At 34.6% G+C, this 17,717-nt stretch overlaps 1 protein-coding gene across 1 annotated transcript in view; it reads right to left on the bottom strand.

Moving 5' to 3' along the window:
- Positions 1-9,850: 9,850 nt before the first annotated feature.
- The window catches only part of GABRA4 (gamma-aminobutyric acid type A receptor subunit alpha4), a 62,010-nt gene continuing 54,143 nt past the window's right edge, over positions 9,851-17,717 (bottom strand). The window contains exon 9 of the mRNA XM_045815994.2: positions 9,851-12,347. Coding sequence (XP_045671950.1) covers positions 11,814-12,347 — 534 coding nt within the window. The 3' untranslated portion in view covers positions 9,851-11,813. The remainder of the gene's footprint in view (positions 12,348-17,717) is intronic.

Raw genomic sequence — 17,717 nt, 5'->3', positions numbered from 1 at the left:
TCAAGTAAATAAATAAAATCTTAAAAAAAAAAAAATTCTCTCTCTCCCTCTCCTTTTGCCCCATCCTCCTCCCCACTCTAAAAAATAAATAAGTAAATAAAAAATAAAACAAAAGAAACCTACAAATTGACAAGCACTATGTTAGGAACCTCAGTTTGTCATCAGACAATGGGCTTATTTATTTTAATCTTCTTAAACTTATAAAGTTGTGAACATTTTTTTAAGATTTATTTATTTATTTGTCAGAGAAAGAGAGCACAAGCAGGGGGAGCAGCAGGCAGAGGGAGAAGCAGGCTCCCCACTGAGCAAGGAGCCCAACTTGGGACTCAATCCCAGGACCCTGAGGTCATGACTTGAGCTGAAGGCAAATGCTTAACTGACTGAGACACCAGGCATCCCAAAACTGTGAACTTTTGATCAAAGAGGGTAGTCTATTCATTTTTTTGCCCAAATATATTCAATAAATATTTTTATTTATTTTACAAATAAAAAATAGATCTGATGCCATAATTTCATATGAAAGTTACTACAGAAGAGTAGTAGGAGAAATGGGAAATTGCCATGGATTAATTCTGCTAAGGAGAATCAGAGATGGCCTCAGTTAGTGGAAATATTAGGGCTGTGACTTATAGGAAGTTGTCAACAAGACAAGAACAGGAAAAAGGCAAGTGAGGCAAAGGATTTAGCTTGAAAAAGCACAGGGAGAATTTCAGAGAGTGTTCAGAGAATTTCATGTAGTCCTGGGTGGCTAGATCATAAAACAGATGGAAGGAGAGGATGAAGGTGACATTAGAGGTGGGTTGTGTTAGGCCCTTAATGTCATAGTAAGGAATTCCTTTTTTATCCCAAAAGTGATGGAGAGCCAATAGAGACACTAAGGCAAGTGTGAAATGCACAGAAATATTCTGACATCAGCGTGTAGAATGGGTGGGGCTGGAGAGATGAGACCAAGGAGCTGGAAATAAGGCCACCACTTGAGCAGAAATGCAAGGAGTAATTGTGTAATGGAAAATGAATTACATATCACTCAACCTTTATGAAGAATGCCAACATTTTAGATCTGCTCTTTGAGGGATGTATTTGAATAATTCAGTTAGCACAATCTCTACAGGGCATTTTCAATTCTATGTATGGTTTATTCTTAGAGTGGTCAGAGGTATTATTCTATTCACAATGCAACCTTTTCCAAAATAAAGAGTAATAGCTTTTTACCTCATATTTGCTTTTCTGCTAAAGGAAACATTAGACCTAGTCTTACTTATGAGTGAAAAAAATATTGTTCTCATTTATGGAAGAGTATTATATATTATATGATGTATTGGTTAGAAAATATACAGAAATAAAAATATATATATACAAAAAAAGAATAGTGCCTTTACCTTTTCCATTTTTCAGACTGGAGAGAAAGGGATTTGTGTTCCCTCCATGTAAGGAGACCATAAACTGTGAGGGAAGGAGTTTTGATACCATACTACATTATGTTTACACTAAGGACTGGTAGGTAAATGCAGGCCACTTAAACCAAAGGAGAAATAGAAATGAATCAGAATGTTGGAGTAATGTGCCAATTAAGATAACTTCCTCTGTTAAACGTACACATGTATCAGTCTGTTTAGTTTTCAAATGATAAATGCACATGAGGCATCTTGACAATAATATTATTCCACAGCAGACATATGGTCCTTCCTTAATAAATGATGCCACTCATTAGCATTTATCTTAACACTAATGATACAGATACATGAATCCATTTGCCTAGAATACCAAGCTGATGAATGTTACCCTGAAGAGTTTTCAAATGAGATTATCCAAACCAATGTTAAATAGATGACATTATTTTACGTTTTCCAGAATAATAAGAGAGGGATACCCTTTAAGTACTCACATGATGGATGTATATTTGACTTTAAGAAAACATAGTCGAATATAATGGTAAGACTTTCACGCATTTTTTCTTGTGAGAGAAATTAATTTTCAGAATGCACAGACGATGATAATATAGGTTAGGTAACCTTGTAAACAAGTTCATGATTATTGAACCACCTCAGTGTTTTTCATAACCAAGCGGCCAGCAGTGATCTCTGGCTTCCAATTAGTCGGAAAGAAAATTAACTTTTAACTATTCTACTTCAAAAATGAGCCATGCAGAAATGACTCACCAATGATTAAAATAAATGAAATTAACATAATATAAACAATTGAAATAATCCAGCTTGAAAAGTCATAATATCTCTACATATTCCATTACCTTATTTTTCCTACTGCTCTACTGATACTTGTGTTTGAGAATGGTTTTGTTTGATCTTGACTTCCTCTTTCTTCCACATCATTCTACATTCTCTATTATCAATACCGAAAATAAAAGGCAGTTGGGGCGCCTGGGTAGCGCAGTCCTTAAGCGTCTGCCTTCGGCTCAGGGCGTGATCCTGGCGTTGCGGGATCGAGTCCCACATCGGGCTCCTCGGCTGGGAGCCTGCTTCTTCCTCTCCCACTCCCCCTGCTTGTGTTTCCTCTCTCGCTGGCTGTCTCTCTGTCACATAAATAAATAAAATCTTTAAAAAAAAAAAAAAAGAAAAGAAAAGGCAGGCACTTTCTACCTATTATTCAGTTCAGTTGGAAACACGGTGATTAGTGAGACCTATAGAAATTTAAAAAAAGAAAAACATAGCAGAAATCACTACACAACAAAGGTGCTATACACTTTGAGTATTAAAATTTTAATAGAAATGTTTGCAAAGGAGTAAGGAATTGCCTTTAGTTTAGTCTGCTATAACAGAATCTCATAACCTAGGTGGTTTAAACAACAGAAATGTATTTATCACAGTTCTGGAGGCTGGAAGCCCAAGATCGGGGTTCCACAGTGGTCAGGTCCTCCCAGGCTGCAGACTGTCCACTTCTCAGTGTATCTTCACTTGGCAGAGAGCAGAGAGAGGAAGCAAGCTCTACTGACTCTTAGAAGGGCATTAGTCCTATTCATGAGGGCTCCACCCTCATGACCTCATCTCATCCGAATTACCTCCCAAAGGCCCTATTTCCTCATACCATGATATGGGGGTAGGGTTTCAACATATGCATGTTGGGGAGACAAACATTCAGTCCATCCATGCACAAATACAATTAAATATGGAAGGGACTTAATTAACATGTCATAAAAGTGAACAAAAAAAAAAAAGAATACTGCGTGTACTCATGTATTTTATTAGTATGTACTCATACAGGAATGTGTGTGTCTGTGTGTGTGTGGTGGAAAATCTGTGGTCAATTTTTTTCTCTTAGGTACATTTTATTTTCAAAACCCTGAATTTTTCTTCAGAAAACAGTTGTTTCAGAACAAGAAGGGTTACATTCAAAATGTTTCATGATACATTATAAAATGTAAAAACAAAAACAAAACTTTAAATAAATGCGTCAGAGTGGTCAAAGCACTTCATCTCAATGAAATAAATACAGCTACTATGCTGAGCTGGAGATGAAAAGCATAAGCTCACATATTTTTATAAGTTAACCTCATTCAGCTTCTCAGACATTTACTTTGGCCTCACAAGTTAGAATTAAGTTACAGATTGCTCTACTTTATTCATTTTGATGCATCCGAATAAAAACAAAGACATATATATATATATACATTTGATACCTCTCTGATCAATCAAAATCACATATGTAAGGTTCTCATTGCACCACATCAAATACAATGGGTCTTATCACTTTTCTTCTTCATCCATATCACCCACAAAGAATTTTCTGACCCTGAAAACTTGGCAGAACTACAGTCTAGATGATGGTCATGCAGGGAACTAGAGGTAAGTGAAAACTAGGAATACTCATGAATGAGGCAAGGCTTCCAAAGTGAAATATCAGGGGCACCTGGGTGGCTCAGTTGGCTAAGCCTCTGGCTGGGTTTTGGCTTGGGTCACGATCTCAGGGCCGTAAGATTGAGCCCTGTGTGCTGCTTCGTGCTCAGTGAGGCATCTGCTTGAAATTCCCTCTCTCCCTTTCCCTTTGCACCCCCCTCAAAAAAATAAATATTAAAAAAAATAAGTGAAATATCATGTCCAAAACAATCCTATGACCAATTTAAAGTATATTTATAAACAGAAAAAAATTCTTAAACCAAAAAAAATCCAAAGATATTTATGTTTACTGTTTTAAATTTAAATAGAAAAAAATGCATTAGATACAATGTTTGTATTTTAATGATCCCAGAGTTTAGCTCCAACACATTTATCTTAAATTATAAGTATCTGTGATCAAATTTTATTGAAATTTAAATCCTCTTCATTTTAAATACTCATCCACTAGTGGAAAATTGAAATCTGAATTACTCCAGAATGTTATGCTCATATATAAATTTTTTTAAGAAGCAAAGGAAGTTTATTACCATGAATAATAAGTTTAGCTTTGAAAAGCAAGAGAAGTTTGCTTAAAGGGCATTAATTTCCTGATGCATTATTTTAAAATACTAAACCACTGTTTTCATCGTTTTAAAACAAATCCCCCAAAAAATGGGGATTGAAGGGTATACTTATCATGATGGAAAAATAAATAAAATGAAAAAAACAAATTTGCAAAAATAAAATCATAATGACTATGTGTTCTTTACTATAATGTATTGTGGTGATAATCTTACATAAAATAAAATCATCAGTTTCAAGGGGTCAATGTGATTTCTATAAGCTCAGGAAGTGTGTACTTTGTAAGAAAACTGTCTTCCCATGAAATGAAAACACCTGTATCTCATCCAAATTTTATACTGTTTAAAATAACATGACTTATTATTTGCTATTCTGATTGAGCAAAAATAATAAAGCTCATGGGATAACAAATTTATTTTTCATGATATGATGAAATATGCATTATTATTTTTCTTTACTCCCATAACGAGGATGATTTTTAATTGTGCAATTAAACAAACAATTTAAAATTATCCAAAGAGCAGGCAGATAAGTTTTTATTCCTCAGTTTGTGCGACACTACAATTGAAAAACCAAATGGAATACTTTATTCCTTCTTCAATTCTCAATATTTCTAGCATAAAATTTTTAGGGAGTTTTCCTCATTAAAGGATAAACCAATGGAAACTTTAACCTCCTATTTACTACAGCAATTCAATGTCTTATAGCATGAAGTATGGCCTCACCCGAAAACTGGATTTTGATTCATTTTCCAGTAAAACTCACTTATAATTATAAAACCCTACTTCATCAACCAACAATAATTTTGCATATCTAGAAAAATGAAGGTTCTGATCTATTGTATATTTGAAGTAGGAAACGGTATACATAATCAGGAAAATGACAACTAACATGCTCCACTATATGGGCAGACATCGGCAAGGACGGAATACAGCATACCGTTCACAAATACAAGAGTGAAAAAAGATATGCCAGTCAAAGGTTAATTGCAATAATATTTATTTCCTACTATTATCATTTCTTTTCCTCCCCTTAAAGGGAAGTGTCTTCTATCAACTGTGTTATTACAGATTTAATCCAGGTCTCTTACCTGATCGCAGTAACACCTGATATACAAAAGGGAAAAACCACAGAGCTCTGGTTGTCAGCAAAAATATCAGCAAAAGATACTCTGGTCAACCCCTGGCCTAACAGAAATACAAATGATAGATGGTGATTCACTTGAAGATGGTGAAATAAAGGCATTTACAACTCACTGTTCTCCTATGAAATCCTTCCAAAAACAACATAAATAATGAAAAATTGAAAAAAAAAGAACAAAATGAAACCACATCTGTAATTATAAGTAATTTACAACAAACGGTGATAAATAGGTTTCAAACAGGGACACATTTTGCACTAATGGAAGAAAGGACGATCACTGGAGAGCATTTTGGATAGGATCTAGATTTCACTCAGTGTCATGGTCCTGAGACATTCTTCGAAGACTGTGCGAAGCCACCATGAGATGGAAAATGGACAGGCAAGAGAAAAACAAAATCTGTCTTTACAGAATTTCATTACATAGCCCCAAATGGTGGAATATGGGGCTAAGGAAAAAGTTGCTGATAGACTGTATTTGATAGTTGTGAAACAGCGTACTGGGTAAAACAGATGACTAGCGTGAACGTGGGAGACAGGAGGAAGGGGAGAAAATCACTAGAGTGCTAACAACACCAAGAAAGGAAAACTGGGAGATTTTTTACACTGTGAGCCACGTGGAACACCAAATGTCAAAAATAGAGAAAAGTATGGTCCCTGGGCAGAAGTTAAAACAGATTTGGGGAGGTGGGCTTGAAATCTGAAATTTAAATAGCTGCTGTGGGCAGCTCTGATTCATTCCCCGCCACTTCCCACATAGAGTTCAGTAAATAGCTGGCTTCATTCAGTGATTAATAGAAAGAAATCAGCCTGAAACACAGGCAGAGGAAGCAAAAACACAATGAAAAAGCAGATGAAGTTCATACCAGAGGAAAAGAATTTTTTTCAAGAAACAGAGGAAAAGTTTATATAAAGAGTTACTTGTAGTCTCAAATTACAGACATGATCTCATTGATAGGAGAGTGAGAAGCTCTAAGAAAAGATAATGCTTTAATAGATTCTAAAAACAGTAGAAAGAAATGAAAAAATGAAATGGCATAGACCAAGAAAGCAATGGAAAAAAATAAAACCATTATAAAGTTCAAAATTACATTAGAGGTTACAAACTAGGATAAACACAACTGAAACCTCACTTGGGTTATGGTTCACAAAAGTTGACAACAAATTTATAAACACAAAAGTGATTACAAGAAATATTATAAATAGTTACAGAGGCAAAAGAGATTGAACATAATTAGCACTTAAGAAGAAAACTTATTTAGACACACTATAGGAAAAAGGCTTTCCTGAAATAAAGGCTGAAATGTGGAATAAAAATGCACAAAGTCCCCAGAATCTCGTTTTATTCAACACTATCTAAATTTCAACAATCTCTCCAGTTTTACCCTAGAATTTTTCATCTTAAATTTACATAAAGGTAGAGTCAATGTTTTTTTTTTCAGTTATTTAACAACTTTCATATACGAAATATTTGGCTCCTAAATTTAAAAAACTGCCCTTTAATCAACCACTCACTCTACTCTTCTATACAAATGTATCCATACAGAAGTATCTGGCCTGATATTCATGAAATATTAACACTTTCTTGGGGGTGGGATTTTGAGATTGTTTTAAATTTCTGCAATGCCTATCTTTGTTTTTAACAATTATGTATCATTTTCACAAATGACAATGAAGTCATTGGGATTTAAAAAAAGAAATGAAATGCCAAGATTAACTGAGAGAGAAAAGAAAAATGAGACATCTCGATTCTTGTATGATCTCCAGATTCATGGCCCTCTGTTCCATAGCTCATACAGCAATCAAGTGAGCTCTCTAAAACAGAAGCATAGCACATTCATTTTCATCTTATTATCTTGCAAGAGTTTCAATAAATTGCCACTAGTCCAGGATCAAATCCAATTTCTTTAGTCATTGACACAAAACTCTCTAATCCAGCTCCAGCAGGTCTTTCCAACATCACCATTTTTCACTTCCCTGAATTCACCTTCTGTCCTACAACTTGGAAGTTTGTGTAGTAAGAGTTCTTCGTGCTTCAGGAGGTGGTAAAAATGTACTCTTGTTGTTTGTTTGTTTGCAGAAGTCAGCAGAGGGGCTAGAACTCCAAATTATTCCACACAATTCAGTTCAAAATCATCTCTGTGAAGCCTTCCCTGCCATCACTCTTTTTTCCTCCCTATAAATAAAGTTATAAAATTATGTGCATCCTTCTCCATCCTCTGTATCAGTCCCAGGCTGAACAATATTAAAGCCTGATGCAAAAGAAAAAAAAAATATTGATACTGAGCCTATATTTATTTAAAATTTGGGTACTCTGTTAATCATAGATTTTTGTGTGAATTTTGATTTTTAAAAATATTCTTTCAAAATATTATTTATCTTGATTATTAAGGTTTTTGACGCCCCTCTATATTTTTTGTGCTTTAGGGGAGGGTTCGCTCATATCACCCCAGGCTTAGCTCTACTCTATACTGCTGAAGCACTTATTATACTCCATAGTTACTTGTCTACACATCTATTATCACTACCAGGCTGGGACCACATAAAAGGAAAGGAACCAGTTTCATTTCTCTGTGTATAGCTAAAAATGAGCATAGTACCTAAAATGGAGCAGGAGCCCAGTTAGTAAGCATGAATAAATACCCAGAAAAGAGAAATATCAAAATTCTTTAAAGAATAAAATCTTCCACAGGGTAGAAAATACCTAATCTAAATGGAGGTGGGTGTTTGTTTGTTTGTTTGTTTTGGTTTGGTTTTCTTAAGGTGAGGGAAACTTAGCTTGAGTCAAGTCATGAGCTTAAAGTAATTAGGTAGTGAAACTAAAATCAGATTTTTTTTCCCCATAAACATCTATCAGTGGCACAAAGTTTTGAGAATATATATATATATATATATATATATATATTCTAAGAAATGCCTGTATTTAGTCTACTATGAGAATAAGAAAATATCAAAATTAAAAGAAAGCTTAGATAATATTTAATCCTCCCATCCTCTTATAAATAAGGAATCAAGCCCAGCGAGGTTAAGTGACTCCTTTAAAATCACAATAGAGTCAGAACTTGAAATGAGGTCATCCATTTCTCCACCTGGTGCTTTTCACTGCAGGTTATTCACAAATCTAGAAGAGGGGACCATTGGAAAACCGAGAGTGAGGAGTGCGGATATTTTTCTAGGTCAGGCAGAATGGACCAGTTCACGGGTAAAATAAACCACAAACAAATTTTTTTTTTTTTACTTATTGCTTGAAACATGGTCACTATTGAGGTGAAGTGATCGAAAAATGACCTTTCAAAATAAATTCCAGCCCCTTGCTTTTGTCTTTGTCACCGGCCTCTCTGTGATTCATTTCCATCGGTAAGAGAGGGGCTCTGCTTTTCGCCAATTCTGATTCAAGATTTGTGGGGTCCAATTTAAAACACTATTCAAATACTCTGTAAATGAACAAATGCAAGTCATTTTAACTGCATATTAATCATATAAATATACTATTATACTTAAGTCATGCCTGGAGTAAATTGGAAGTAATTATGTATAAGGTCCAACTTGGAGGTGAAAGCTACAATATAAATACTGGTACTGATTAAGACAGTTCTGAATTTCATCTTTAAAAGATAAGACATACAGAGTTACCATTCTCAGCCAGAATTCTTCTTCACAAATTGGCAAGACTTTGAGCTCTCCTAATGACTGTTGTAGAATTTGCTAATGGTAAAAAGTGACTGGTTCTTCACAAAAGTGCTTTGTTTAACATAGCTCTGAGTTAGTGGTAAGATAGGAATGATGACCAAAATAAAAAATGTAGCCATGACTTGATTTGATGAAATTCAGTTAGAGAAAATAAACTATGCATTATTATTATTATTATTATTATTATTATTATTATTATTATTATTATGTGCAGATGAAATAATTCCTTTTTATACTAATGATTAAACTGTCTGGTCAATTTATTCTTCACATTAACAATTAAGAATCCTTAGTTAATTTTGCCCTTTCTCTTTATTTGGCCACCTGATTTATTTTAAAATCTTCTTCATATACAAAGAAGAAAACTATGGGTTCACCTGGATCTCTGGACTGCAAATCTAATATCATTAATTTTTACCCCTTTAAAATTTATAAAATTTATAGGAGAAAAATTTCTTTAAAAAAAAAAGAAAGCCAATAAGATATTTCTGAAGAATAGGCCAATGGATAAGCAAGAAGTATGTTCCTCACTAAAGAAATAAGGTCATTTCATTGGAATAATAGATAATCAGAGCTTCCAACAATAATTTCAAGCACTGCCTTTAAGGCTAGATATCTACTTATAGTCGTAAAATAATTTATGATAAGCTTTTTTGTACAAGTACTCTTTATTAAATATATACATATATACAAATTTTATTTGGCCTCATATTACTGGCATCAATTTATAAGTGAGGACTTGGATTGGATGATTTCTAAAGCATCTTTCAGCCTTAAAATTGTTAGTGATTCTAGGACATACCCAAAGTGATAGCCAAAGAGGAATTCTCAGATATGACTCACAACTAATATTTGGCATTTGTACATTTCACAGTTCTCATATACAACCATTCCAAGGCAATGCAATAGCTGAAAAACTAATGGCAATTAATTAAAATCATTTCTTTTCTAAAAAATGAGACATTCTGCTTGTAAGGTGGCCATTTTTATCAAAATGTTCCCCCAAACATCCAGAACACATTCATTCACACAACCCAGACCAGAAAGAAAGAAATATAGAAGAAAAATCTGGAAGCAACACAACAAAAAAACAGACCTAGATTTAGCCTCATAAGACAGCTACAAGATTTTCAATTAAGTTGTTAAGCCTATGTAATGAAAAAGAAAAGTTAGTACATGAAAATCCTGATAAATTGCTTACCAGAGTCAGCAGAATCCTACCCCTTGGCTATGATTTTTCTTCCTTACTCCATTCCTTTGCTGCTCTTTTCATTTTAAAATACTCACCTTTGTTATGAAACTGTACAAAAACTGCCTTCCCCTGAAACACTAAACTTCCCAGAAATACGAAACTACCAACACAAAAACTCTCCAGAAGATTAGCATTTCACCAGCCATAGAGATCTGTGTTGGAAAAAGTATCTAAAAGGTCTTCTGTTGAATTCCTAATTCTGATGATTCTATGGTTCTGATCAAATTCTATCCCACTATTCTGATCAAATTCGAGACAGATAATTTCTACGATCTTATAGTGCCCAGATTTCTACCCTTAGGTACACAGTGCTTCTTATTTAGAGAACAATCTGTACACATTTCCACTATATTTTGAAGTCAGTTGCTGAAGCTGTGCTAATGTGTTACCCTCTATAATGTAGGAGAAACAAATAATTTCAAGATGCTCTCAGACTCTAAATAGATTTCTCCTGTTAAAGAATGCAACGTCCTCTGCTAGTTTATGGTTCGGTAGCATGCACTGACTGTTCTACTATTCAAGTAATATCGTAGGTAAAGGTGAAAGAGCTTTCCTAGAGAGACAGCGTCTAGCATAGTGCCTGGAATGCAGGAGGCTCTGAATAAGTATATGTTAAAGAATACATAACTGAATGAACTACTGTCAAAAATAATTCATACAATGAGTTAAACTTTGGCTCAAAGCACAGATTTTCAAGTCAAGTGTTAAGTCCTGTTTGGCCAACATAAGACAGGGGACACATCTCCCCTGATCTCTGTTTTTGTTTTTGATGCAGCAGAGGGTTCACTCATTGGTCAGTATTTGTTTTGTTCCATTTCCTTTCAAAAATGTTTCATTTAACAAGGATAAAGTCCTTTTCTTGCAGATACTAGAAGGATCTCCAAAGGTCACCTCATAGGATATCTGATAAATAATTCTGATTAAGGGCAGTGCCACTGGGAAATTTAGGGTGGTTGGTTGATATTCATAGTGTATATTAAAAAATGTCATAGTCTGTTTTCGAATTTCAATGCATAAATAGGTACCACATATCTCTAATAGCCCTATTTCTCTTGTCCCAACTTTCCAGGATGGTCTGCAATTCATCTAATTTGAATGCTGAATTGATTCTATTCAAATCATTTTTCTGCAATGAAAGATGGCTCACTCTTCACTGAGGAATGAATTAACTCTCCCAATAACTGGCTTGAATTTTTTAAATGTAAAAATTACATAGACTTTTTATTTTAATAAAGAACAATGGTTTATCTTTAAAAACATTTAAAAAGGCATTCTGCATTAAGTTCATCATATTTTAGGAAACTATTCTAGCAACAAAATTACATTAGACTTTCCGATTTCTCCATCGTGTCCTTAGATAAATAAACAACCCAATAGACCATGTTAAATGCCCCGAATGTTACTGGAAAGAGAATGCGGGCATATTTGTCTATTTTGCTTGTGCCAGATCCAGACGGTGGTGGGACAGAGGGAGGAGTAGCAGCTGACAACTTCCCAGAAGCCCCTACGGTATTAACGGTGGTCTTAATTCGCTCCAGTCTTGATCCAAACACACGGCGGGTAGAAGCAGATCCAACGGAAGCCTGTTGGGACACATACCCAGGTCTACTAGGAGTAGAAGGAGGAGCAGCTAGAGGTGCTCTCGCGGCAGATATTGTTTCCGCTGCATTTGCATGGCTGAATGGGTTTGGACTGGAAGCTAAGTAAGACTTCGATGTGACTTCAGAACATCCTTGAATAACTGCGGAAGATTTGCTCGAATGGTTTCCCACCTCAGTTCTGTTGCCAGCATCAGATTCAGAGTGAACCGAGGCATTTGTTCTTTTTCTCATGTTCAGATTGGCATTTGTGTTCTGAAAAGGTATATTAAAAATTACATTGATTATGTCATTTTATGTAGATTTACACAAAATTTAAAGGGATCATATAAGTAAAGTTCATTGTTTCTATAAAACAAGCTGTTATCAATATGCTATAGTCACTCAGCTTGACGTAAAAACTTAAAAATACCTAATTAAAAAAAGAATGTCTTTGAAACTCTGAATCAAAAACCTATTTCAAAATATTGTCCACTAATATAAGTAATCAGAATTTAAATCTATAGAAAGATTTGGTTTTTAGAACTATAAACTAGACTTATGATTGATTTTGTTTTAGGAGTTCATGATGATAGCTGTAAAACTTCTTTGTTCCGTTTTACTGTAAATGATATTCTGTGTTAGGATGTATACCCTTCAGTGAGTGTTACGTATGCTTGTTTTATAAACAGAAAGATCTGTACTTACTCTTGTGCACAGAATAACAATAATGACTATCCTTATGTGCATGACATTTCTTAAGAAAAGGAAACTCCAAAAGCTTAAATTTCCAAATCCCTGAAATTTATTTTCATAATCTTACCTAGGCAATCATACACATTATTATAAAATCTGTAAATCCTAATTCATTTTATGTTTTCACCACAATAATAAAAAGACAAAGGAGCATTAATTTTAAATGAATGTTGTATTAGACATATAAACAGCATCACCATACCATTGCATAACTTCTGAATTCAAACTATTTACCAAGAAAGGGTGTTTAAATCAAAATGGAACTCACTATTTTCCATTAAATTATTTTATGTGTAGAAAAAGACTATACTTGAATACAGATGCATGATAAAGATTAAAATTAATTCTCCTTATATTCTGACAGGCACAATAAATAACTGGATAGCCAACTATAGACTGTCCATGCTAATGAAGGAAAACAATGCTCAAATGATTGCCGAAATAGTCATGTCTGTCTCTAGAATATATCATGATTTTTTTTGTAAAAACATGTCTTCCTTAATTATGTTTATTGTAAGCTACATTAAGGGTATATTATAATTGCCATCTATACCCTCTCCTCTTACCATTTTATGAAATACATGGTAAGTGAGAAGAGGAAGAAGGAGAGGAAGAAGACCAGCTCACAAGTGGGTGATTAGAAGGAGCCAGCCTACAGGAATATCACAGATGAAATCATATACCATTAACTGACAGCTCATTTTACAGAGAAATGTTTATTCTACAAATATAATCCTTTTTCAAAACCACACCCATCAAGCAGGTTGAAAGTGTTTAATCCATATCTAATATATTTGCTTCAAATTTGCTAAATAGAGAAAGAATAAAAGCTTCACAAAATATAAAGCCAAAGTAAGATGTGAGAGGTTTGGAAAGTATTCTGCATGTCAGTCTGGAGTATTCTTCAAAGCAGGTTCAGTTGAACTCATAAGAAAGAGTAGTCTAACATATGGCTCCTAATTTTGGGGGAGACAATTGAAACCGAAGTCGACGTCAACATAAAAGCTAAAGATACTATTATTTACCCTGCACTTTTCCTCTACAAAGCACATTTTAAATGTCAATTAATCCTCAGATTTTGAGTCTCTTTTTACAGAATGGAATAATAGTCAACTGATTAACACTAATTTTGAAATGTCATACACACAGTGAAGAATATAAGGAAGAATAAGTTCTATCCACATTTAAAGAGCTTACACAATCCTTGACAAGATGCTTACCCACACACATGATACCATCAAAAATATAACAAAAAGTAAAATATAGTGAAGGTCAAACCATAGCAAAATGCTGACTATACTAAGAAAAGAAGGGAAGAAAGGAATAGTAGACCAATTAAACAAGCAGGAAAGAAACATGTGTTTTCAAATATAATCTGATATTTGCATACTGCCTTCTTCCACCAGAAGTTAGGTTGCTCATAATCTTTAGAAATCCATATTTTTCCCAAAATTAATTCTAAGAATTAGAGGCTTCCACTTCTGGTGAAAATGGAGTAAAAGGGACTGAATTTACTCTCCTGTATGAAATGACAAGAAAAAAAAAAACCTGGACAAAATATGTGAACCAAGTGTTTTTTGAAGACGCTGAGCATTAAACAACATAAAACCATAATCCTTAAAAGAGAAGAAACAAAGTTTCCATGCTGTAGAAGAGGAAAGGAGAATCCAGGAGAAATAGAACAGATTCCCTGAATTGAGGACATGAACAGAGAATCTGGGGGAAGTCAAGGTGGCTAGCATTCATGGAAAAAGTAACAGAGAAGTATATGCTAAAAAAAAAAAAAAAAGTAAGAGAGAGAGACAGAACTTCAAAAATCTGAAAAAGTCCCTATTGATTGTTTTGCTAAGCACATATCAGTTTATGAGTATGAAGTACTACCCAAGGCTACAAAAAGAACCCCTTAAAAGGATTAGAAGAAACAGTACCTGAAACACTCAAAACCACGGATAATGCATGTTCTCACCAGCCATACTGTAAAATCTCACCATTCATGTAGCGTTTGGTAGAGTACTTTGAAAGACCTTGCTTCAGTAATATGGAATAATTAGCCCTAAACGCAGCTCTAGTCCTGCTGAATGAATTATTAAAGTAAGACCTACCTGAAAGGATGAAATTAACTCTAAGTGATTTAGGAGGGCCCCAGAAGAAAGCACAAGAACATTTACAGGATTCTGTCTTCTTTCCCTCTAGGTCCACAACTTTCTGCAACTTCCCGAAATCCCAAATGTGAATCATGTTCTATATCGTTGATTAAATACAAAAATTGCAACAAATTTTCATCCTTTTCCATATTCATGGCCACTTGTGATATGAATGTCCCATTCCTCCCCCATTAAGAGATGGAGTTTATTTCCCCAAGGCTTCCTTGTAACTTTCTCTGGCCAACAGTATGCGGTGGAAGTGATGGGTGTGTCATTTTTGTCTTAGCCTTAGGAGCTCTTGTGTGCTTCCACTGTCTCTCAAAACATTGCCATCAACACCACTGAAACAAGCTAGGACTAAACTGCTAAAAAGATCCTTTGGAGAAGAGTCTGTCACCCTAGTGAGGCTATCCTAGGTTACCCAACAGCTAGCTGATCACTAGACACATGAATTCGTCCCAGCTAAGAGAGGATGAACTGCCCAGCCAACCCTAATCAAGATCAGCAGAAAGTCCCAGTTAAATCATAGACTTGAAAACAAAAGTAAATGTTCATTGTATGCCACTGAAATTTTGTATGTGTTTGTTGAGTAGTATTATTATGGCACTAAATAACATATATAGTGATCCAATTAAATTAAGGGTCCTAACAGAAGTATTGCCAAACTTCTTGTGAAGGGGAAGTTCTCAAACATTCTGGGAGAAGTAGAAGGCTGACCTGCCCAGAATTCATCAAAGACCATTAGGGGGCCCTGTTGCCTAACTCCACATATTAGCTAAAGGACCTAGATATTTTGCCCTTTAAATCCCATTCTTAAGAATAACAGTATTTTAAAGCTGGGAGAAATTCTAAAATTTCAGTTCCTCAGTTTAGGTGTAGAGGAAAGTAAGAACAGAGAGGTTATGACTGGCTTGAAGTCATGCAGTGAGTAACTTACAGAGTGTTTTGCCATTTTTTATAGCGTCTTGATAAACAAATGTGGAGGAGACATTAAAGAACTTAATAAACTACACCTATCTATTTGAGTCAGTTAAGTATTTGTAATAGTCCAGTACATTGTTCGAAACTGATTAAAGACTTGGAAATCAGAAAAGAGTACAGCATGTTCTTTCAAAGTCATGGAGGAGCATGTTTAACGAGTCCACCCAAGGATTATTAAGCTTGAGTTTGATTTTGCTATTTAATATTGGATTTGAGTGCAAACACTGTGAAGTTATGTGCTAACTTGTAGATTCCTGTACAGTAGAAAAGACCACCAAATGTACGTTATGGTTTTGTTGCCCTGTAGGATATCAATCACTTCTACATCTAACCTAGTATTTATTGTAGTGCTCCATTTCTTTAAATGGCTACTTATAACCATTAAAAAGATTTTGAATCAGTTTTACCATTTATGTGGTTTCCTCATTAATTAATGAGTTGGATAAAATTTTGACAAATGTCCATTTCATATTTGTATGAATGCTCTTTTGATGGTTTGAAAATTATATTCTGCCTGCATATATTATTATATTCTCACAACATCTACTATTAGACAAGTTATAAATATCAAGGAAATTAAGCATAGACTTGAAGAATACACCTGGAGAAAGAAAGTGATCCCAAGCCAAAGAGATAGGCTCCATCTAAGGTGATTGGGGAAAAAAAAAAAATCAAATAAACAAGAGACTTCATGAAAATGGAGGGAGTGGCATGAACTTTGCTACTAGGATTACCACTCCAAAACAAAAATCAAATCCTTTCATTCTTGGCTTAAAGCTATGAGGAAGCTTCTAGAGTATAAAGACTATCTTATTAATCACTGTAGGAGAATGCACACAGCAGACACCCACTTCCTTTTTTTAATACATTTCATTGAAATGGATATATTATGGAATCAAGATATTTTTTCAAAATAAAAAAACGAAGAGAAAGTGTCAAAAATGTTCTATCTGGCCTCCAGATTACCATTCCTTTGTTGACAGGGCAGATTTCTAGAATATTGCAGATAGTGCCCAAGGTGTATGTTACCTTGATGCAATCCCAAGTCTGACTAAGAATGCCTTAACAAGTCTCAATACTCTGTATATCAGAACCCACATAAAGGAAAGCAGAATTAGACTGATTCGGGGCTTAATCTTTGCTTTCTGCCAAGCAGCCAAATAATATATTCAAGATATTTTGTACTGATATCTCAAGGACTACTATGTAAAAAGTAGTTGTCAGTTTCCATTGTGACAAACCACAAAAAGATTGAAAAACCTGCTGACATACCTCGCACAAGATTCACTAGGAATACTATACACATAGCCTAGAATTTTGGAAATTTGGAATTTTGTGTCAGAGTGATGCAATGTTGAAACTTGAGTGGCATCATCAGTACTCAGCAGACACGCAGTGGTTACAAACAAGAAAAGCACCTAAGCTTCATTTGAATTTTAAAAAATGACTTAGTTAGAAATCATTTTGTCATTAGTCATAATAGCCCAAAGCAAGGAAACTGGTGGGATAAAGATGCGAGGTGGCAAACTCAAACATTCCCAACAAATTAAAGCAGCAACGGGCAAACAGGAGCACATCCAAGCAATTCGTCAATCACGACTGTGATCTGACACAATTTCCAAAGAAGTATTATCAACTGTAAAAAGAAATTCATCTCCACTTATTACTCCAGCAGCAATGAGATAAAGTGACTAAGACGAGCTTTGCAGAATACACGCTACGTTCACATTGCTTTCTTGAGAAGCTAATGAAGTTTAATAAAATG

This window comes from Ursus americanus, chromosome 8 (genome assembly GCF_024610735.1).
Source record: "Ursus americanus isolate L20-20 chromosome 8, mUrsAme1.1.p, whole genome shotgun sequence".
NCBI classification, from domain to species: Eukaryota; Metazoa; Chordata; class Mammalia; order Carnivora; family Ursidae; genus Ursus; species Ursus americanus.
The sequence above is the reverse complement of the archived record's forward strand: the minus strand, read 5'-3'. Positions and strand labels throughout refer to the sequence as shown.